The 24,473-nt window shown below is 46.7% G+C and overlaps 1 protein-coding gene across 3 annotated transcripts in view; it reads left to right on the top strand.

Moving 5' to 3' along the window:
* The window catches only part of dgkh (diacylglycerol kinase, eta), a 656,851-nt gene that overhangs the window by 259,660 nt on the left and 372,718 nt on the right, over positions 1 to 24,473 (top strand). For all 3 annotated transcript variants that reach the window (XM_038802770.1, XM_038802769.1, XM_038802768.1), the window contains one exon: positions 13,096 to 13,206. In XM_038802770.1, the coding sequence (XP_038658698.1) occupies positions 13,096 to 13,206 (111 nt within the window). The remainder of the gene's footprint in view (positions 1 to 13,095; positions 13,207 to 24,473) is intronic.

Raw genomic sequence — 24,473 nt, 5'->3', positions numbered from 1 at the left:
TGAGTAGGGTGATCGTTGCTCGGCACAACATCGAGGGCCGAAGGGCCTGTTCTGTGCTGTACTGTTCTAATTCTAATTCTACATACAATTGGAAGTTGGAGTAGTTGGCGCCCTGTATCATTAGTGCCGCAACCGTGCGGCCTTGTATCTGGACCGAGTGCGACCCCGAGGCGAGTGAGATAGTTTCCCATGCTGGAAATATTGGGAGCGAGCAGCGCCTTACCAGGTCTGGGTGAACGAAGCTCTCGGTGCTCCCGGAGTTGAAGAGGCACGGTGTCTTGTATCCGTTGACTTGAACGGACATCATGGAGCTTCTGAGGTACTTTGGCCGCAACTGGTCCAAAGTGACTGTCTTGAGCTGCGGGTAGTCGGTGGCTTGGTCAGCGGTGCTGCAGCGGCCCCGTGATGACTGTCCGCGGAGGTCGTAGTCGTCGATTTGCATATTGGGTGATGGCCAAGATGGCGGCCCCCGTTGATCGCACGTGGCGGGCGGCGAGGAAGATGGAGCCCAAGATGGCGGCCCCCGTGAATCGCACATGGCCGGCCGCGTGGGGGAGGATTGCCAAGATGGCGGCCCCCATGAGTCGCACATGTTGTGCGGAGGTGGAGTCGGCAGACCACTGCCACATTGTGGGGTCTGCGGGCCTGTGAGTTGGAGGAGCGATTGTGCTGGATAGCGTTTGAGTTTGAGGTTTTGGTTTTAGCCAGGCATACCTTCGCAAAGTGTCCTTTCCGTCTGCAGCTGCTGCAGGTCGCGTTGCAGGCCGGGCAGTACTGCCATGGGTGTTGGGGCTGGCCGCAAAAGTGGCACGATAACCCTCCGTGGTGGGCGGGTGGCCGCGTCGCACAGGCCTGGGGTTGTGTCTGGTCGGGGGTCCATGATGGGGTTGCGTGGCCGGCTGGGAACGAGTTTAAACTTTGAAAAGTTACCTCTAACGAGGTCACCAGCGTTACTGTGTCCTCCAGGTTCTGGGCCCCTTTTTCGAGGAGACGCTGGCGCACATAATTGGACCGGATCCCTGCAACATACACATCACGAACGGCGAGTTCCATGTGCTGGGAGGCTGTCACAGCCTGGAAGTTACATTCCCGTGCTCAAGCTTTTTGGTCGCGCAGGTAGTCTTCTAGTGACTCTGCAGGGCGCTGGCGGCGGGTAGTAAAGATGTGCCGCGCGTAAACTTCATTTACGGGCCGCACGTGCAGGTGGTCGAGAATCGCGAGGGCCTCGGTGTACGAGTCGGTACTATCAAGTTGAGTTGAAATGCGATGGCTCACCCGTGCGTGTAGAAGACTGAGTTTCTGTTCTTCAGTAACAGCGGACGTAGTCGACGCAGCCAGGTAGGCCTTGAAGCACCGAAGCCTATGCAGAAATATTTCCTTCGCTTCTGCGGCCTGTGGATCGAGTTCCAGTCGATGAGGTTTGAGGGCTGATTCCATGGTAGTTTTTAAAGTTGATTAAATTGATGCGACCATCAATTCACTCAAGGACACGAGTAGAAGTAAACTGTGGCTTTATTCGACTTACAGCTGAGCCTGCCTGCGGCTAGTTGAACTGAAGGCAGGCTCGCAAGACCGCAGCATTTTGTACTTCCGGCTGTGGGAGGAACGATGGGTGGAGCCAAGGGTGGAGCCCTGTACATGCTCCTCATCTCCCCCTGTGGGCAGAGCCGCGCAACGGCTCACAGATGGAGTCCACAGGGACACAGTGATACACAGTGTGAATTTATATTATACATTCACCACAGAGAGTAGAGCTAAAAGGTGAGAATGGCGGACGGTAGAAGGGAATGGAGCCGTAAGCCCTCAGTATGGCTGATAACATGGAACGTGCGAGAGCTCAATGGACCGGTGAAGAGATCTCGAGTCTTTGCGCACCCAAGGAGTATAAAAGTGGATGTTGTCATTCTGCAGGAGACACTCCTCCGCATGAAGGACAGGTTAGGCTGAGGAAGGGATGGGTGGGTCAGATTTTCCACTCGGGGGTTGATTCAAAGTCGTGGAGGGGTGGGTGAAAATTTGATGAGTTAGAAAAGGGGGTTTGTGAGTGCAAAGGAAGTGAGGGACCTGGGAGGGAGATATGAGATGGTGAGTGGGGTATTAGAAGGGTTGCCGGTGGTATTGGTGAATGTGTATGCACCAAATTGGGATGTGTAGGTTTTATGAGGGGGTTGCTGGCAGCAATCCCGGACTTGGCCATGCACCATTTGATTATGGGAGGAGATTTTAATCGCGAGTCTAAAGTCTAGAGTCGAGGGTAGTTAGGTCGAGCCCCAGGTCAATGGGTAGAATACGAATGTCAAAGGAGCTGGGCAGGTTTATGGAAAAGATGGGTATGGTGGACCCCTGGCACTTCAGGCACCCAGGGGGAAGGTGGTATTCCTTTTTCTTGCATGCTTATCGGGTGTATTCAAGAATTAACTTTTTTGTGGTGAGCCGGGAGGTTTTAGTTTGGGTGGAGGGGGAAGGTACACAGGGATAGTAATCTCGGACCTTGTGCCCCCCTGGCTGGAGATTCGGCTTAGATTGTGCTGGGAGCAGAGGTCGGGATTGAGGCTCGATTCGGGTTGTTGGCAGATAGAGGGTTTTGTGACAAAGTGTGGGCTGTGATTAAAAATTATGTAGAATTGACCCAAAACAGGGAGGTGGCAGCGGCCACAGTTTAGGAATTGCTAAAAGTGGTGGTCCGAGAGGAAATGATCTTGTTCCAGGCACATGCGGATAGTAAGATAGTTAAAGCTAGTGTTAGTCCTCCAGAGAGAGAGTGTATGGGGTGTTGATAATGGAAAACAAAGAAATGGCTGAGATGTTCAACAGATGTTTTGCGTCTGTCTTACTGTAGAAGAGTTAGAAAACTTCCCAAAGATACTGAAAGTTGATGAAAGAAAAGGTGCTGGTCAAATTTTAGACCAAAAAGCTGACCAGGAACAGGACCAGATGGACTGCATTCTAGGGTCTTAAAATAAGTGGCTGCAGACATAGTAGATACATTGGTAATAATCTTCCAAATCTCCTTAAATTCTGGAAGCGTTCTAACAGATCGGAGAAGGGAGACAGGAATCTGTCGGCCAGTTAGCTTAACATCTTGTCATTGGATAATTACTAGAATTCATTATTAAGGAGTTAATAGCAGCATGCTTAAAAAATCACAATGTGATCAGATGAAGTCAAATAGCTTTGTGAAAGGGAAATCATATTTAACTAATTTATTAGAATTTATTTGAAGAGGTAACAGGCAAGGTGGATCTTGGAGAACCTTTTAGATGTGGTTTAATTGGATTTCCAGAGGCAGCTGATATGATGCCAGATCAATGTTACTACAATAGATAAGAGAACATAATGTGAAGGGTAACATATTAGTATCAATAAAGTATTGGTTACCTCACCAGGATAAATGAGTAGGGATAAATGGGTCTCTTTTGGGTTGGGAAGCTATAACTAGCGTGGTGCCACAGGGACAAGTGCTGGAGCCTTCCTATTTACAATGTACATTCGCAATTTGGATGGTTATTGAATGTACGGCAGCTACTTTTACCATGACACTAAGATAGGTAGGAAAGTAGGTTGCCAAGAGGACGTAGAGAGCCTGGAAAGGGATGTTCACAATAACTCCTTGCAGTGTTAATGTAAACCAATTTGTGACACTGATAAAGATTATTATTATGATATAGTGACAGGTTAAATGACAGATGGAATATAATATGTGAAAATGTGAACGTGTCCACTTTGACAAGGAGATTAGAAAAGCAGCAAATTATTTAAAGGGGCAGTGATTACACAACTCGGGTACAGAGAAATCTGGGTGTCTTGGTACATGAATATCAAAAAGGTTAGCTTGCAGATACAACGAGTCACCTGGCCAGGAGCTGACTGATGTCCTTGGGGGGGGGAGTATTTGCTAGAGTGGTTGGGGATAGTGTAAACTAAATTGGCAGGATGATGGGAACCTACGCAAGGAGTGGTGGGGGGGGGGGGGGGGGGGGGGGGGTTGGCTGGTAAACATAGACAAGAACAAAAGACAGAAAGGGGAATATGACAAGTGATGGGTAGAGAAATCAAGGGACTGAATAATAATAATAATAATCGCTTATTGTCACAAGTAGGCTTCAATGAAGTTTCTGTGAAAAGCCCCTAGTCGCCACATTCCGGCGCCTGCTCGGGGAGGCTGGTACGGGAATCGAACCCATGCCGGTGGCATTGATCTGCATCACAAGCCAGTTGTTGAATAAAACAGGGCCACAGTGAAAAATAATGGGAACAGGAGAAGGATTGTTAAAAAGCAAGATAGGAAACAAAGAGTAGGAATAAACGGGTCTTCTTCCAATTGGCAGACAGTGACTAGTGTGATACCGCAGGGGTCAGTGTTAGGATCCCAATATATAATAATGATTTAGTTGAGGAAACTAAATGTAATATCTCCAAATTTGCAGATGACACAAAAGCTGGGTGGGAGGAGGATGCAAGGATGCTTTAGTGTGATATGGACAAGTTGAATCAGTGGACAAATGGATGGTAGATGAAGAATAATGTGGATAAATGTAAGGTTATCCACTTTGGTCGGAAAAACAGGAAGGCAGATTATCTGAATGGTTATGGATTGAGTGAGGGGAATGTGCAACGAGACCTGGGTGTCCTCGTACACCAGTTGCTGTTCGGTCTCCTTATCTGAAAAGGATGTTCTTGCTATAGAGGGAGTACCACAAAGGTTTAGCAGACTGATTCCTGGGATGGCAGGACTGGCGTATCAGGAGAGATTGAATTGGTGAGGATTATATTCGTGGGGTTTAGAAGAGTGACAGGGGTGGGTGGGGTGAACTCATGGAAACCTATAAAATTCTAGACAGAGTACATAGAACATAGAACAGTGCAGCACAGAACAGGCCCTTCGGCCCTCGATATTGTGCCGAGCATTGTCCGAAACCAAGATCAAGCTATCCCACTCCCTGTCATTCTGGTGTGCTCCATGTGCCTATCCTATAACCGCTTGAAAGTTCCTAAAGTGTCCGACTCCACTATCACACCAGGCAGTCCATTCCACACCCTAACCACTCTCTGAGTAAAGAACCTACCTCCGATATCCCTCCTACATCTCCCACCCTGAATCTTATAGTTATGCCCCCTTGTATCAGCTACATCCACCCGAGGAAATAATCTCTGAACATCCACTCTATCTATCCCCCTCATCATCTTATAAACCTCTATTAAGTCGCCTCTCATCCTCCTCCACTCCAAAGGGAAAAGCCCTAGCTCTCTCAACCTTTCCTCATAAGACTTACCCTCCAAACCAGGCAGCATCCTGGTAAATCTCCTTTGCACCCTTTCCAATGCTTCCGCATCCTTCCTATCATGAGGTGACCAGAACTGCACACAATACTCCAAATGTGGTCTCACCAGGGTCCTGTACAGTTGCAGCATAACCCCACGGCTCTTAAACTCAAGCCCCTGTTAATAAACGCTAACACACTATAGGCCTTCTTCACGGCTCTATCCACTTGAGTGGCAACCTTCAGAGATCTGTGGACATGAACCCCAAGATCTCTGTTCCTCCACATTCCTCAGAAACCTGCCGTTGACCCTGTAATCCGCATTCAAATTTTTTCTACCAAAATGAATCACCTCACACTTATCAGGGTTTAAGAGATAGAGAAATACAGCACAGAACAGGCCCTTCGGCCCACGATGTTGCGCCGAACTTTTGTCCTAGGTTAATCATAGAATTTTGGACAATTTTTCATGTCCAATCCACCCAACCTACACATCTTTGGACTGTGGGAGGAAACCGGAGTATCCGGAGGAAACCCACGCAGTCACGGGGAGGATGTGCAGACTCCACACAGACAGCGACCCAAGTCGAAATCGAACTTGGGACCCTGGAGCTGTGAAGCAATTGTGCTATCCACAATGCTACCGTGCTGCCCTTAAGGAGTTAACCTACACTCCATTATTCTACCCTAACCCATGTACCTATCCAATAGCCGCTTGAAGGTCCCTAACTTTTCCGACTCAACTACTTCCACAGGCAGTGCATTCCATGCCCCCACTACTCTCTGGGTAAAGAACCTACCTCTGACATCCCCTCTATATCTTCCACCATTTATCTTAAATTTATGTCCCCTTATAAGGGTGTGGTCCACCCGGGGAAAAAGTCTCTGGCTGTCTACTCTATCTATTCCCCTAATCATCTTATAAACCTCTATCAAGTTGCCCCTCATCTTTCTCCGTTCTAATGAGAAAAGGCCTAGCACCCTCAACCTTTCCTCGTATGACCTACCCTCCATTCCAGGCAACATCCTGGTAAATCTCCTTTGCACCTTTTCCAAAGCTTCCACATCCTTCCTAAAATGAGGTGACCAGAACTGCACACAGTACTCCAAATGTGGCCTGACCAAGGTTTTGTACAGCTGCATCATCACCTCACGGCTCTTAAATTCAATCCCTCTGCTAATGAACGCTAGCACACCATAGGCCTACTTCACAGCTCTATCCACTTGAGTGGCAACTTTCAAAGATCTATGAACATAGACCCCAAGATCTCTCTGCTCCTCCACATTGCCAAGAACCCTACCATTAACTCTGTATTCCGCATTCATATTTGTCCTTCCAAAATGGACAACCTCACACTTGTCAGGGTTAAACTCCATCTGCCACTTCTCAGCCCAGCTCTGCATTCTATCTATGTCTCTTTGAAGCCGACAACAGCCCTCCTCACTATCCACAACTCCACCAATCTTCATATCATCTGCAAATTTACTGACCCACCCTTCAACTCCCTCATCCAAGTCGTTAATGAAAATCACAAACAGCAGAGGACCCAGAACTGATCCCTGCGGTACGCCACTGATAACTGGGCTCCAGGCTGAATATTTGCCATCCACCACCACTCTCTGTCTTCTATCGGTTAGCCAGTTTGTTATCCAACTGGCCAAATTTCCCCACTATCCCATGCCTCCTTACTTTCTGCATAAGCCTACCATGGGGAACCTTATCAAATGCCTTACTAAAATCCATGCACACTACATCCACTGCTTTACCTTCATCCACATGCTTGGTCACCTCCTCAAAGAAGTTAATAAGACTTGTAAGGCAAGACCTACCCCTCACAAATCCGTGCTGACTATCCCTAATCAAGCAATGCCTTTCCAGATGCTCAGAAATCCTATCCCTCAGTACCCTTTCCATTACTTTGCCTACCACTGAAGTAAGACTAACTGGCCTGTAATTCCCAGGGTTATCCCTATTCCCTTTTTTGAACAGGGGCACGACATTCGCCACTCTCCAATCCTCTGGTACCACCCCTGTTGACAGCGAGGACGAAAAGAACATTGCCAACGGCTCTGCAATTTCATTTCTTGCTTCCCATAGAATCCTTGGATATATCCTGTCAGGCCCGGGGGACTTGTCTATCCTCAAGTTTTTCAAAACGCGCAACACATCTTCCTTCCTGACAAGTATCTCCTCAAGCTTATCAGTCTGCTTCACGCTGTCCTCTCCAACAATATGGCCCCTCTCGTTTGTAAATACTGAAGAAAAATACTTGTTCAAGACCTCTCCTATCTCTTCAGACTCAATACACAATCTCCCGCTACTGTCCTTAATCGGACCTACCCTCGCTCTAGTCATTCTCATATTTCTCACATATGTGTAAAAGGCCTTGGGGTTTTCCTTGATCCTACCCGCCAAAGATTTTTCATGCCCTCTCTTAGCTCTTCTAATCCCTTTCTTCAGTTCCCTCCTGGCTATCCTGTATCCCTCCAGCGCCCTGTCTGAACCTTGTTTCTTCAGCCTTACATAAGTCTCCTTCTTCCTCTTAACAAGACATTCAACCTCTCTTGTCAACCATGGTTCCCTCACTCGACCATCTCTTCCCTGCCTGACAGGGACATACATATCAAAGACACGCAGTACCTGTTCCTTGAACAAGTTCCACATTTCACTTGTGTCCTTCCCTGACAGCCTATGTTCCCAACTTCTGCACTTCAATTCTTGTCTGACAGCATTGTATTTACCCTTCCCCCAATTATAAACCTTGCCCTGTTGCACGCACCTATCCCTCTCCATAACTAAAGTGAAAGTCACAGAATTGTGGTCACTACCTCCAAAATGCTCCCCCACTAACAAATCTATCACCTGCCCTGGTTCATTACCAAGTACTAAATCCAATATGGCCTCCCCTCTGGTCGGACAATCTACATACTGTGTTAGAAAAGCTTCCTGGACACACTGCACAAACACTACCCCATCCAAACTATTTGATCTAATTCTGTTCCTCCACATCTCTGCTGCTATTGGGGGGCCGATAGAAAACTCCCAACAAGGTGACTGCTCCCTTCCTATTTCTGACTTCAACCCATATTACCTCAGTAGGCAGATCCCCCTCGAACTGCCTTTCTGCAGCTGTTATACTATCTCTAATTAACAATGCCACCCCCGCCACCTCTTTTACCATCCTCCCTAATCTTGTTGAAACATCTATAACCAGGGACCTCCAACAACCATTTCTGCCCCTCTTCTATCCAAGTTTCCGTGATGGCCACCACATCGTAGTCCCAAGTACCGATCCATGCCTTAAGTTCACCCACCTTATTCCTGATGCTTCTTGCATTAAAGTATACACACTTCAACCCATCTCCTTGCCTGCAAGTACTCTCCTTTGTCATTGTTACCTTCCCCACTGCATCACTACGTGCTTTGGCGTCCTGACTATCGTCTTCCTTAGTTGCTGGACTACAGATCCGGTTCCCATTCCCCTGCCAAATCAGTTTAAACCCTCCAGAAGAGTACTAGAAAACCTCCCCCCCAGGATATTGGTGCCCCTCTGGTTCAGATGCAACCCGTCCTGCTTGTACAGGTCCCACCTTCCCCAGAATGCGCTCCAATTATCCAAATACCTGAAGCCCTCCCTCCTACACCATTCCTGCAGCCACGTGTTCAACTGCACTCTCTCCCTATTCCTAGCCTCGCTATCACATGGCACCGGCAACAAACCAGAGATGACAACTCTGTCTGTCCTGGCCTTTAACTTCCAGCCTAACTCCCTAAACTTGTTTATTACCTCCACACCCTTTTTCCTACCTACATCGTTGGTACCAATGTGCACCACGACTTCTGGCTGCTCACCCTCCCCCTTCAGGATCCTGAAGACACGATCCGAGACATCCCTGGCCCTGGCACCCGGGAGGCAACATACCTTTCGGGAGTGTCGCTCGCGACTACAGAATCTCCTATCTATTCCCCTCACCATTGAATCTCCTATTACTATTGCTTTTCTATGCTTCCCCCCTTCCCTTCTGAGCCCCAGAGCCAGACTCAGTGCCAGAGACCTGGCCGCTGGGGCCTTACCCCGGTGGGTCGTGCCCCCCAACAGCATCCAAAACGGTATACTTGTTTTGAAGGGGAACGGCCACAAGGGATCCCTGCACTGTCTGCCTGTTAGTTTTCTTTCCCCTGACTGTAACCCAGCTACTCTTGTCCAGTACCTTTGTTGTGGCTACCTCCCTGTAACTCTTCTCTATAACCCCCTCTGCCTCCTGGATGATCCGAAGTTCATCCAGCTCCAGCTCCAGTACCTTAACAGGGTCTCTGAGGAGCTGGCGTTGGGTGCACTTCCCGCAGGTATAGTCAGCGGGGACACCAGTGGTTTCCCTCACCACCCACATCCTACAGGAGGAGCATGCAACTGCCCGAGCCTCCATCCCGTCTTACTTTACAGAATTAGCTGCCCCTTGGACCAACTGGACCTCCGCCCTCCGACTCTACTTCCAGTCAGCTGTACTCTAAACTCCTGGCTCCCTTCACACTCTTTGATAAATATAGGAAATGAAATGTAAGGAGCACCTTACTCCCTCCTCACCTAACTCCCTCAGTCACCAAACTCTCACTGTAGCACTCAAATGCCACAAGCTCAGCACTCCCTCAGTTACCAAACTCTCACTGTAGCACTCAAATGGCACAAGCTCAGCACTCCCTCAGTCACCAAACTCACCAAAGGGTTAAACTCCATCTGCCATTTTTCGGCCCAGCTCTGCATCCTATCAATATCTCTTTGCAGCCTACAACAGCCCTCCACCTCATCCACTACTCCATCAATCTTGGTGTCATCAGCAAATTTACTGACCCACCCTTCAGCCCCCTCCTCCAAGTCACTGATAAAAATCACAAATAGCAGAGGACCCAGCACTGATCCCTGTGGTACACCGCTGGTAACTGGTAACATGCCGGAAGTATGTTCCAGATGACAGAGGAGTTCTGAAGAAGGGGGTCACAGTCTAAGGATTTGGGGTAGAACATTGAGGACTGAGATGAGGAGAAATTCCTTCACCCCAGAGAATGTTGAATTTGCTACCGCAGAAAGCAGTTGAGGCCAAAACATTGTGGGGTGGATTCTCCACTGCCCACGGCTGGTAGCAGGGCTCCCGATACAGCGGAGAGTCGAGCGTTCGGACTCTCGGCCAAAAGAGCCGATTATGATCTGATGCTCTGGTCCTCCGCCGGTGCGCAGGTTTAACATTTTGGATTATCAACCTTTCTTGGAAGATTGTTATAGCTGACCTTTCTGCTATCACACAAAAATATGGGAGCTTAAAGTTTACCAAATTGCGTTTGGAATCAATTTTTCATACTCCGTATAATATGTTTCTTGAAAGTGTAATGAAACGCCAAAGTGGTCATTTCTTGGGATGACCAAAGATTGATTAAAGCCAGCTTTTCTTTTCCTGTCACTCAATACCCAGACAGTTTGACTTAACAAAGTGTTGCTAATGCTTATCAAGGGAAGGAAACCAGAACAATCTGCCTCAAGTGGGCTATGGTGGCCCTGTTTTCAGTTGCCTGGCTCCTGTTTGAGAAATTCCCAAGTTGTGAAGAGAACACTGAGACTAGGATGCCATTGGTAGACTGTTTATTACAGTGCTTACTTCTTCACTCTAAAACAATCTCTCTCACTGCTGGCTGACTCTTTATATCCACATCCGAGGATAATTAACGAATCAATACCCAACACCTGTTAACCTTAAATTACTAGGTGCCTAACATCCATCAACAAAACCTACTTGATACTAAAACAAAACCTACTTGATACTAACAGCTCCTCAGTTCTACAATCCCCTCCCTAAATCTCTCTTGTCTCGAATTTCTCTCATCTTTAGAAACTTACCTCTCTGTCTAAGGCTCTGTCCATGTTCTGTTTACTTGTTTACTGTTTACTGTTTACTTGCAGCTGTTAATGATCAGTTACTTTTTTGTGGAGCATCTGAGGAATGGATAGTGGCGACGACAGCATGTAATCTTTCTGCTCTTGAACCAATAACATGGGGTATTCTCTATCCATTTGAGCAAGGCAAATGATTGTTTTAATGTTGCTTCTCAAAGGCATCATGTCCAATGATATAGCAGCTTTATCTGCTCATTCTCAAAACACTGCTTTTCCATTCATTCAAGAGGGGAGGTAAGAACTTGGATTATCCCATTCAAAAAATGAGCACTTCCTCAGTCCTGCATTGGTGTGTCAGCATGGATTATGTGCCAAGGTCTCTGGTGTGGAACCTGAACCTATAACAGACGGGAGAATGCAAACACAATTTGTTGAGAACTTGCAGAATTGTGTTGATATTTGCAGACTGCTTGTACGACTGCAGTACTTACAGACATCTCTTTATCTGAGGCAAATATTGGCCAGAATTTTACATCCCTCCTCCCACCACAGAAATGGGGTGATCTTGTAGAGTGTGGGGGGGGGGGGGGGGGGTGTATGGGGAGTGTAAAGTTGGGTGGGATATGAAAAATGAATGAAAATCGCTTATTGTCACGAGTAGACTTCAATGAAGTTACTGTGAAAAGCCCCTAGTCGCCACATACCGGCGCCTGTCCGGGGAGGCTGGTACGGGAATCAAACCGTGCTGCTGGCCTGCTTGGTCTGCTTTAAAAGCCAGCGATTTAGCCAAGTGAGCTAAACCAGCCCTGCAGATAGTGGGGAATGCTATGCCTGTTGCCTTCCCGCCGTCAGTGGTGTTTTACCAGTGGTGGACTTGATGGTGGGTGGCCCGTCTGCTCCTTTTTCCAGTTATGGATTGGCATCCCGTCAGATGGAGAGACCACCCAGTAAAATCTGGTGTCCTCCTTGCAAGATGGGTGCGTTCTTTCTAATCAGCGCCCCTTGGCCCATCAAGAGCCTCCAGCTGCAAGTACTATCCCCATTGAAAGACACCCCCCTCTCCTGCCAGTCCCCTCCTGATTGGCGCTGGCGAACCCTGACCTGACCAATGTGTGCTACTCTGGGGCTTGGTGCAGTCCCTCTGATTAGTCAGCAGCTCTTGGAGAGGTGGGGCATCCTGCCTGAGAGAGGCAGAAGGCATGATTTCAGGCAATTAACTGCCTGAGTGCTGCAAAACCTGGTCATGGCTCCTGGGGTTTAGTGGAGATACGGTTACCCTAGCAGGTTGTCTTCCTTGGAGCATAGGAGACTGAGGGGGGGGGGGGGACATGATTGAGATGTAAAATTATGAGGGTCATAATTTCCTCTTGGTGGAGGGATCAATGACCAGGGGGCATAGATTTAAGGTAAGGGGCAGGAGGTTTAGAGGGGACGAGAGGGGTTTTCACCCAGAGGGTGGTGGGAATCTGGAACTCACTGTCTGGAAGGGTGGTGGAGGCAGAGACCCACATAACATCTAAGCTTTTAGATATGCACTTGGGCAGCAAGTAGCACTGCAGCCTCACGGCGCCGAGGTCCCAGGTTCGCTCCCGGCTCTGGGTCACTGTCCATGTGGAGTTTACACATTCTCCCTGTGTTTGCGTGGGTTTCGCCCCCACAACCCAAAGATGTGCAGGGTAGGTGGATTGGCCATGCTAAATTGTCCCTTCATTGGAAAAATGAATTGGGTACTCTAAATTAAAAAAATATATGTATGCACTTGAACTTAGGTGGTTGTTTTTGACCGGTGCAGATACGGTGGGCTAAAGGGCCTTTTCTGTGCTGTAGACCTCTATGACACTCTCTGAGTCTCTGGCTGATGGGTCAGGCTGCAGCCGCTGGCCAGTATTAATTTTGAGAATTCCTCTCTGCTCAGTTGCTTTTACTGATGTGTTTCAAATTATTTGCAGACAAGTATAAAGGAAGGATTTCTACTGAAGCAAACCAGCTCATTTCAGCGTTGGAAAAGAAGATATTTCAAGCTACGGGGAAGGACTCTTTATTATGCCAAGGACTCAAAGGTAAGGAAGGGGATGCACAAAAGTGTTCAAGTCTTGCTGATTTGTCTTGATCATAAATTTAGAAAGTGAATTGACCATCCGCCCAGCAGTCCCCACCTCTTCAAAAGAAAAACTTGTGTTCATCTCGCACCTTTCACCACCTCAGTTAATCCTAATGCACTTTGTCGCCAACTAAACACACAAGAAGTGTAGTCACTGTTTCTATTGTAGAAATTGTTTCTATTGTCGAAATTGCAGCAGTTCATTTATACACAACCCACAAATATCCACAAATGAGCAATATGATGACGATCATATCACCTGTGTCAGTTATTTTGCTCGCGAGGCCAGTACTGGTGATCATGTGATTTTTCGTGTTCACCAATGGGGGAAGGTGCAAGGATACCTGTGCAAGTTGCTTTCCAAAAACCAGGTAAACCTTGGACTTAATCGCCTCAGTACAACAGTTGCCCAGATAATATTCGGTACACTTATGTACCTGTCATACTTTCAAATTTCCCAAGTGCCAGTCTTGTGCAGTCAAACGAGAACCTCTGAAAATAGTTCCACATCAGCCTGCTTGACAGCACAATCAATATCTCTGGTACCTCACACTGATTTGCAGCTTTCCATTCTGCTTGTTTGTGGGCCGACAGCCTTTGTTTAGTGTTTGACGCATTCTGTTCAAAAAATCTGTTGCATTTTGAGAAAATTACTGACTGACATGAAAGCTTATTCAGGAAATAAAGACATTAAATTATCTATTTCCAGCTTACGAACAAACTCCCATGTTATGATTCTTTGTTTGGGTTAAATATTTGCCTTATCTTTCATTATGCTGCTCATGCTATTTGTAAAGCTAATGTATGTATCTTCAATTTGAAGCTTTTAATACAAACTTTTACATGACCGAGGCAGGTATACAGCTACACAATGTACATGATGACCTGACTGTTACATAGCAAAATGCTAACAATAGAGATTATTATTAAACGCACACGGCAATGGCTGCTCCACATGCCCCATAATTTAGACGTGAACCAGAGAATAGCTTTGAAGCTGTATATTCAATGATTGAAATGATGGTGCATTGGAGTTATATCTAAGTGCAGGTAGAATGGTAGCACAGTGGGTAGCATTGTTGCTTCACAGCTCCAGGGTCCCAGGTTCGATTCCTGACTTGGGTTACTGTCTGTGTGGATTCTGCATGTTCTCCCTGTGTTTGTGTGGGTTTCCTCCGGGTACTCCGGTTTCCTCCCACAAATCCTGAAAGACATGTTGTTAGGTAATTTGGACATTCTGAATTCTCCCTATGTGTACCTGAACAGGCACCGGAATGTGGGGACCAGGGGCTTTTCACAGTAATTTCATTGCAGTTAATGTATGCCTACTTGTGACAATAAAGATTATTATAAGGCTCATTTTGTTTGATTGATGAGGATGTGAATGTAAAATTTGAGGTGCTCATGGGCAGGAAGCCAACTTGGGTCATCAAGCACTGAAATGATGGGGAGTGGGACAGGATGCGGGTAGCAGGCTCTTGGATGAACTTCACTTTATGAAGTATAAACAGAAAATGCTTGAAAAACCAGCAGGTCTAGGCATCCGTGGAGAGAAAAAATTAGCGTTTAATGTTTCAAGACTGTGTGACTTCTTCAGAGCTGAAGAGAGGGAGAAATGTGTGATGGATTTTACACTATTTAAAGGAGGTGAAGCAAACTAGAAAGTGTGGGATAGGTAGGAGCTAGGAGAGATTGGAAGAAGATGTTTATGACACACAACAAAGGAGGTGTTAATTTCAGCACAAAGGACTAAAGTAGGTGCTGATAGTGGCATAAAGGAAAAGTAGCAGAATGTGTTAATTTCAGAACAAGGGCCAGCACTCTGTGAAAGCAAACCTTAAGAACACGTGACAGATGGCCTTGTGGAGTTAGAGAGTTGTCCTCTCCTCCATCCTGACCACTTTTTGAATCTAAATAAAAATGTTTTTGGCCCAGTGCAAGCCACCTGTGCTTTCCCATTGTGCCATCTGTCACTTGTTCGGCATCCGCAGTATTTTGCTTTAATTTTATTCAACAAAGAAAAGTACAACACAGGAACAAACCCTTTCCCCTCCAAGCCTGCAGTGACCATGCTGCCTGTCTAACCTAAAACCTTCTACACTTCCGGGGTTCGACTCCCTCTATTCCCATCTTATTCACGTATTTGTCAAGGAGTGCCTTAAACATCACTATTGTATCTGCTTCCACCATCTCCTCCGGCAGCAAATTCCAGGCATCCACTACCCTCTGTGTAAAAAACTTCCCTTGCATATCTCCTTTCAACTTTGCCCCTTGCACATTAAACCTATGTCCCCCAGTAATTGACTCTTCTACCCTGGGAAAAAGCTTCTGACTATCCACTCTGCCCATGCCCCTCATAATTTTGTAGACTTCTCTCAGGTCGTCCCTAAACCTCTGTCGTTCCAGTGAGAACAAAGTGAGCTTCTCTAACCTCTACTCCTAGCTAATGCCCTCCATACCAGGCAACATCCTGGTAAAACTTTTCTGTACTCTTTCCAAATCCTCCACATCCTTCTGGCAACCGGAATTCAAAGTGTGGCCGAACTAAGGTTCTAAACAGCTGCAACGTGACTTGCTGATTTTAATACTCTGTGCCCCGGCTGATGAAGGCAAGCATGACGTAGGCCTTCTTGACTACCTTCTCCACCTGCGTTGCCACTTTCAGTGACCTGTGGACCTGTATACCTAGATCCCTCTGCCTGTTAAGACAGCTCCAGAGTCCCAGGTTTGATTCCCCGCCTGGGTCACTGTCAGTGCGGAATCTGCACATTCTCCCCGTGTCTGTGTGGGTTTCCTCCGGGTGCTCCGGTTTCCTCCCACAGTACAAAGATGTGCAGGTGAGGTGGTTTGGCCGTGATAAATTGCCATTTGTGTCCAAAAAAGCTTAGTTGGGTTATGGGGATAGGGTGGAGGTAGGGTGCTCTTTCCAAGGGCTGGTGCAGACTTGATGGGCCGAATGGCCTCCTTCTGCACTGTAAATTCTATGATAATCAAGTCTAGACTTGGCGTGCCATGACAAAGGCATGGATGAGGGTTTCAGCAGTAGATGGGTGAGGACAGGGATATTGTGGAGGCAGTGGCATAGTGGTATTGTCACTGGACTAGTAATCCAAGACCCAGAGTAATGCTCAGTGCACCCGTGTTTGAATCTCGCCATGGCAGATGGTGAAATTTGAAATAAATAATTTGGAATTAAAAGTCTAATGATGACCGTAAAACCATTGCCAATTGTTATAAAAACCTATGTGGTTCACTAATCCTTTAGGGAAGGAATTCTGTCATACTTGCCTGGTTTGGCCTTTTAGTGTCTCCAGGTTCACAGCAATGTGGTTGACTCTTAAATGCCATCAGGGATGGTCATTAAATGCTTCGCTGAGCCGTTGGCGATGGCACTGAGGGGTTCAGGGGGGTGGAGAGGACTGACAAGGGGAGGGGAGGAACATCGGGTCTCGCTCTATGCGGATGATTTGTTGTTGTATGTGGCAGACCCGGAGGGGGGAATGCCGGAGGTAATGGGGATACTAGCGGAGTTCGGGGATTTTTCGGGATATAAATTAAATCTGGGGAAAAGTGAGGTCTTTGTAATACACCCGGGAGACCAAGGGGAGGGAATTGGGAGGCTCCCCTTCAAAAGAGCAGTTAAAAGTTTTAGGTATTTGGGGGTGCAGGTGGCAAAGAACTGGGGGACCCTACACAAGTTGAACTTTTCCAGACTGGTGGAGCAGATGGAGGAGGAGTTTAAGAGGTGGGACATGGTGCCGCTGTCGCTAGCAGGGAGGGTGCAGTCAGTTAAAATGACGGTCCTCCCGAGGTTCTTGTTTTTGTTCCAGTGTCTGCCCATCTTCCTCCCCAGGGCCTTTTTCAAGAAGGTAACGAGTAGTATCATGGGGTATGTGTGGGCACATGGTACCCCGAGAGTTAGAAGGGTCTTTTTGGAGCGGAGTAGGGATAGTGGAGGGCTGGCGTTACCCAACCTTTCCGGATATTACTGGGCGGCAAATACATCGATGGTACGAAAGTGGATGATGGAAGGGGAGGGGGCAGCCTGGAAGCGCATGGAGAGGGCGTCCTGCGGCAACATAAGCTTAGGGGCACTGGTAACGGCACCATGGCCGCTCCCTCCCACGAGGTATACCACGAGCCCGGTGGTGGCGGCCACCCTCAAGATCTGGGGGCAGTGGAGGCGACACAGGGGGGAAGTGGGAGGTCTGATAGGGGCACCACTAAGAGGGAACCACAGATTTGCGCCGGGAAACACAGGAGGGGGATTCCAGAGCTGGCAGAGGGCGGGTATTAGACAACTGAGGGACTTGTTTATAGAGGGGAGGTTTGCGAGCCTGGGAGAGCTGGAGGAGAAATTTGGGCTCCCCCCGGGGAACACGTTCAGGTACCTCCAAGTGAAGGCATTTGCCAGACGACAGGTAGCGGGGTTCCCCGCGCTCCCCGACAGGGGGGTGAGTGAGAGGGTGCTATCAGGGGTCTGGGTCGGGGAGGGGAAGATCTCGGACATCTATAAGATTATGCAGGAGGTGGAGGAGGTACCAGTAGAGGAGCTGAAAGATAAGTGGGAGTTAGAGCTGGGGGAACAGATAGAGGACGGGACATGGGCAGACGCCCTGGAGAGGGTTAACTCGTCGTCGTCATGTGCGCGACTAAGTCTCATTCAATTTAAGGTACTGCATAGAGCCCACATGACGGGGACAAGGATGAGTCGGTTTTTCGGGGGTGAAGACAGGTGTATTAGATGTTCGGGAAGCCCTGCGAATCATGCACATATGTTTTGGGCATGTCCGGCACTGGAGGAGTTCTGGAAGGGGGTGGCAGGGACGGTGTCGAGAGTGGTGGGGTCCAGGGTCAAGCCAGGATGGGGACTTGCGATCTTCGGGGTTGGGGTGGAACCGGGGGTACAGGAGGCGAGGGAGGCTGGAATATTAGCCTTTGCGTCCTTGGTGGCTCGGAGGAGGATCCTGATTCAGTGGAGGGACGAAAGGCCTCCGAGTGTTAACACCTGGTTAAACGACATGGCAAACTTCATCCAATTGGAAAGGATCAAATTCGCCCTGAGAGGGTCGGTGCAGGGGTTTTCCAGGCGATGGCAACCCTTCCTAGACCTCTTGGATCAGAGATAGAAACTGAGGCCATGACAGCAGCAACCCGGGAGGGGAGGGGAGGGCGGGAGGGGGGGAGGGGGGGGGGGGGGGGGGGAGGGGGGAAAACGACGAAGGAAGTACGGTAGCGGGCGGTGGCACGGGCAAGGCCTGCCCGAGGACGCTGCTAGAAATGATAAGTTGGTCTGACTGTCGGTTCGCCGGCGGGGGGGGGGGGGGGGGGGGAGGGGGGGATGCGCGGGTAGGGGGGGGGGGGGATTCTTTTTCTTTTTCTTGTTAAGTAGGGGGGTTTGACTTTGTTTTGTTATAATTTAAATGTAAATGTAGGGGGGGTTAAAATGTTTGTATTTTGAAAAATTCAATAAAAATTATTTAAAAAAAAAAAAAAAAAAATTAAATGCTTCGCCCACATTCCATGAATGAATAAACTAAAGTTGGAACTTGGCAGTCTTTGTGATAGGGAGACTTAGGGGTCATAAATTCCTTTGGATTTTGAGAAGCTCCGCTGAAGTTTAAATGGACTAAAGTTCCACCAGTCGGATTCAACCTGGAGCTGGAAAGCGGGGTGGAATCAAAGGAGACTGACCCCATGTCTATGTTTGATGTCCTTCAAATTGAATTTTGTCAGCTTGGTGGGTTGAGGGAGGAATCAGCCCTTTGAGTCAACATCTCATTCAGAAGAATGCACTTCCGACAGTCCACTGAAGTGGCATCCTGGATCTTGCGTCAATCCAAATTGGAATTTACCGATGGAGGAAGGACTGATCAAGGCCGCTAAAATGCTGAGAGACACAGCTGATATTAGCCAACCCTTTGACCAAGACTGCACATTAGAGGATAGAAGTTCAAAATGCCTTGAGATTTGCAAAAACCGTCTCCACAGATTCATAGATTTGTACAATTTTCTCTGTGGAAAGCAGATGCTGATTATTTATTTATCGTTTTCAAGTCAAGAAATGGGTATATATGTTATTGGATCTGGATTGAATTTTACCAGGATTTGTGTACACATGGTGAATTAATATAAAGGATATTAAGCTGACAACAGTTGCCCTATTCAATCTCAGACAGGACAACTCTCTCTAATAATTCCCAACTGTGCACATGCAAATGTGAAACTGCCTCATTTTTGCATCTCTTAATTGCTGGAATTTCAAACTAGATGCTTTTTTGATCTAATCTTCAATTATCGAAATGATCATTCAGAAAACAGATCTGTTGTTGTTTCATTTCCTGCACCTCATGGTGCACAAGGCAGACTTTTGCCTGATTCCATATTGGGTTTTTCCTGGAACAGGCCACTTGCCTGTCTTGAGGGCTTCTGTCTTGAGGGCTGCCACTCCACATCAAGCAGGACCGACGAGGAATCTCTCTCACTCGTAACCGCCTGCCATTGGCATTGTTGGAAGGATTTTGCAGGTTGATGCACAACATGTTCAGCCATGTGTTGAATGGACATTCGTTCAGCAATCAAGTCATGTGTTATGGGCCAGGGTTCAGAGAACCCCAAAGTGTATCATGGAGTTCACCTGACCCACAACTTTTAATGGATTGTGGTATGGGGAGCACACGGCCCACTCTACAGGTGTGGTACAGCAGAAATGGAAAAGTATTTTTTAAAGCAAAACAATGTTTATTCTATGAACTCGTTAACCTTTTTAAAACATACAGTGAACATCTTAGCAACTATCAATTCAAATACAACCCCCAAAGAACACAACACTAAGTAAACCTTAATAACTTCTCAAACAACATCCAGAAGAAACACCTTTTAACAGAAGCATATTAGGTTTACATTCACTACTGAGAACATTTATAATTCTGAATTCACCAAATGATCAGGAGATAGTCTTTTGATGGCCGAGAGAACAGCAGTACACCTGCTCTGAGGGAGATGTTAGCTTTGCTCCAGCAGATCCATAGCTGCTTGGAGGAGTCACAGAAGCTACAGGCGCAGGAGATGGTGCTGGCAGTGAGTGGCACCAAGGCCAACACTGCTAGAATGGTGACCGCAGTGGAGAGCCTGCTGCACGACGTCAGCACCATGAGCTAAGGTGTCCAAGGCATCGCGCAGTCGGTGACGGCCATGGCTGAGGGCCTCGGCAGAATGACTGCCTCGCTGGGGGATGTTACCCAGCACCAGGCTAACTTTGATGAGGTTCTGCGGGACATGTCCCACTCTCAGATGGGCATAGCCGAGACGCTGCGGAGCTTGTCCCAATCTCAGGTAGGCATGGCTGAGGCACTGCAGATCAGGGAGTAGAACAGTGATGGCAGAGCAACATGATGCAGGCTCGAACCAGCTGCCCCTGCATCCCAAGGTGGACCCCAGGGCCCTATGGGCACCGACCGGGAGGAGGGGGTGCTGAGACATGGTAGATAATTCTGAGTTAACTCATGAGATGATTAATAGTGGGCCCCACTTTGGAATCTTCCAGTAAAGATGATGAGAAGAGGTCAGGCCTGATAAGCAAGTGGAAGAAGGTAAAGACTGCGGACATTCTTGGGTTAGTAGCAGTGATGATTCAGAAGAGAGGTTCAGCTCAAGGGGGCTGACACGCTACTTTTATCACGAGAAAGATAATGTTGGAAATTAAGAAGCAAAAACATTTGTAAGATTGCAATGCTCTCCTCTAGAAGAAAAAAAACAGTCCTAGTGAGCAAAGCTTCTGACAAGCCATTAGGATCTCCTTTGTTTAATACCAAAGTGGACGTGGCTGCAGGAAATTATGGAAGTATTCTATTTGAAGATGAAAAATCCTATCTCTTGTCTGATGAGGCATGGAAGTTCGTTGTAGGGACAGGGTCTCTGTGGGAAGTTAACTAAATAAATAAATATTGATGGAAATTGTTTACCTGTTTCTTTGGACACAGTTTATTTAAAAATGTGCCTTAATCACTGGTCTTATAATTGGTGTTGTTCCAAATTTGCCTATTGGTGGTGTAAATTACTTGACTGGGGATAAGGTTTTGCCGTCTTTTTTGGTGTGGGGAAAGCACTTTGAGGCTGATTGACTTTCTGTAAAACTGGTAGAAGAATTAATGTTTCAATTAAAGATGTGTCCAAAGACTCAGACATTCAGCCTGTTAATTTTAAAAGGATCATCCAGCTTAAAAGAAAGAGTTCATGGCAGTGGCGATGAGTTGAAGTCACCTGAATTAAAAATGGAGAAAAAAACATGAGCAAAGGTAGGTGGAGCTATCGTGATAGGGCGGGGGAGTGGGCCTAGGTAGGGTGCTCTTTCAGAGGGTCGGGGCAGACTCGGTGGGCCGAATGGCCTCCTTCTGCACTGTAGGGATTTCATGGATTCTAAGGTGTGGCAAGGCAGGTAGCAACAGGACACAAAACTAATGATGAAACAAAGGAAAGAAATACTTTGAAGGAGCATAGAAAAGCTGAGTTCAATACTGACTATCGAGCTGGGAGATGTAAATAATGAATGTAAATTAAAACTTCAAAACAAAGTTTTAGCGCTCTTGTTAGAATAGATTTAAACAAAGCTTGAATCCAGTGGCTGAGCCATTTGCAAGTTAACTAAAGAAGATTTTACTGAACAGAGAAACAAACTACTTGCACAAAATGAAGTATTGTTAAGCCTGTAACTCCTGGAAAAGAAACCCAAAAAGTTAAATCATGAACATTGAACATAGAACATTACAGCGCAGTACAGGCCCTTCGGCCCTCAATGTTGTGCCGACCTGTGAAACCACTCTAAAGCCCATCTACACTATTCCCTTATCATCCATATGTTTATCCAATGACCGTTTAAATGCCCTGAATGTTGGCAAGTCCACTACTGTTGCAGGCAGGGTATTCCGAAGGAGAACTTAAAGTTAAAAATTATCCTGAATTTAAGCAAAATGAGGTAAATTCACTTTTACAGAGGACAATTCAGATGCTTGGCTGGAAGAAACCTTTTTCACAGACGTGGACATAAACATATCTGCAGATATGGAAAGGAATGGCGATCAGGAGTTGGAACTGGAAAAGAGTAATTCTGAGACAAAAACTGAAAATACTGGACAGTCTAAGCAGGTCTAACAGCATCTGTGGAGCAATGGGGAGCTAACGTTTTGAGTCTGGTTGACTCTTTATCAAAGCTGAGAGAACTGGAAATAGGGTCAGATTTATACTGTTCTGGCAGGGGTCGGTGGGGGGAACAGTGGAGCTGGATAGAGAGCAGCTCCACCTATAGAGGGTCAATCTCCGCCTATCGTTGGCCCTCTATCCAGCCCCACTGCTCCATGCCGCCCCCACTACTATCTGACCCTATTTCTAGTTAGCTTTGAGAAAGAGCCATCCAGACTCGAAACATTAGCTCCCTTCTCCACAGATGCTGTCAGACCTGCTGAGATTGTCCAGCATTTTCTGTTTTTGTTTCTGATTTCAATATCCGCAGTAATTTGCTTTTATCTTTGAGAGTAATTCAGAGCCTGTTTTAAAAAGTGAAAACCCTGATGGAAATGTAGTGTCTGGTTTTCAAGAAGAACCAAAGAAATTGCTGAACCTCGAAGCAAAGGGATTTCTTTCTGGATTCCAGTCACAGCCACCAGTATCCGGAAGACAGATGGTTTGCCAGCAATCAGCAATGTTGTTTTTGACAAAGTTAACCTGACCAAATAAATTATAGCGCCTTTGGATCCATCACAAATACTATTCCAGGGCCCAAGCTGTACACAATCCAATATAAATTTACAAAAAACATAACGAGTGCAAAACCAAGCCGTATGCACTGCGTAAAATGTTTAAAAGGTCTTTTGCGGAGATTAGAAAAAGTACTCAATTGACCAGTAATAAGACACTCGAGTTTGCAAGACTATTCGGACTCTAATAATTAATGCAAGCTGGACGTACAATCTTAATTGTCACATGGGGTTGATTGTTACGTGTTCAGCGTTATAATGTTGCCAAAACAGAATGTTTGATGTTGTAATGTGATGAATGTTGGGAATGGTGTTAGTCTACACAGACCACAACACACTGGTGTTCCTGGAAAAAAATCAACATCAGGAGCCAAAGTCTGTATCGGTGGAGTTTACTGCAGCCATTTCCTCTAAAAATTGTGCATGATGCTGACAAAACAGGTGATTGCAGATGCCTTGATTGAGAATTTAAATTTGAGAATAAGGATGGTAACAGTGTGTTAATGCCAGGTGAACGTATTGGATTTTCTAAGATTGTAAAATATAAGTTGGTAATGAAATTTATTTTGAAAATATAATGTCTGATTGGTGTTACTTGTGTAACATGCCGTTTGTTAACGTGTTTATGATGTTGAGAACTTGCTGTATTTTGAGTGCTGTTATGCAGTAAAATTTACTGGGATAAAGTTTTCTTTTTTCCGAAGGGGAATGTTTGACAGAATTTAACGTGGAATTACTCAGTCAGGAGAATTTCAACATATTTGGGGAACCTGTAATTGTTTTTTAAAAACTGTTTGAAAAGGACTTCAAAGAGTTTGTATCACTTGTAGTTTTTGGATAATAAAAAATGCTGGTCCATACGACCTGGTGACCATTGACCTGGAAACAATACCAATTGAAAGCAAATTAAAATAATGGAGGCTATGTGGCACAGAGACACAGAGGAAAGGGAAGACCTGGAAAGAGTGGGAAGGGTAGATCTATGGTGCCAGGGTCAACAGCAGCTGAGAAGGTTCCATAGAGAAGAGAAGGCTGCGAGGGGACCGAATTGAGGATTAAGACAAATATGAAAAGATGGATAGGAAGCAGCTGTTCCCCTTAGTTGTCGGGGAAATAACGAGGGGGCATAATTTTAAGGTGAGGGGAAAGAGGATTAGAGGGGAGTGAAGAAATATTTTTTCTCCCAGATAATGGTGGGAGTTTGGGATGTACTGCTTTGGAGGGTAGAGGCAGGAAACCTAACAACTGTTAAAAATTCATGAATGAGCACTTGAAATGTCATAACATTCAAGGCTATGTGCCAAGTGTTGGAAAGTGGGATTAGTGTAGATTTAGTGTAGTTTTGTCAGTGCAGATTCGATGGGCTGAAGGGCCTTTTCTGTACTTTCTGACCAAATAAATGCACCATTTAGGGAGGATTGCACAGGCCAAAACACCTGCCCACAGAGAATTGGTTAAGTCCATGAAGGACAGA

This window comes from Scyliorhinus canicula, chromosome 7, assembly GCF_902713615.1.
Source record: "Scyliorhinus canicula chromosome 7, sScyCan1.1, whole genome shotgun sequence".
NCBI lineage: Eukaryota > Metazoa > Chordata > Chondrichthyes > Carcharhiniformes > Scyliorhinidae > Scyliorhinus > Scyliorhinus canicula.
The sequence above is the reverse complement of the archived record's forward strand: the minus strand, read 5'-3'. Positions and strand labels throughout refer to the sequence as shown.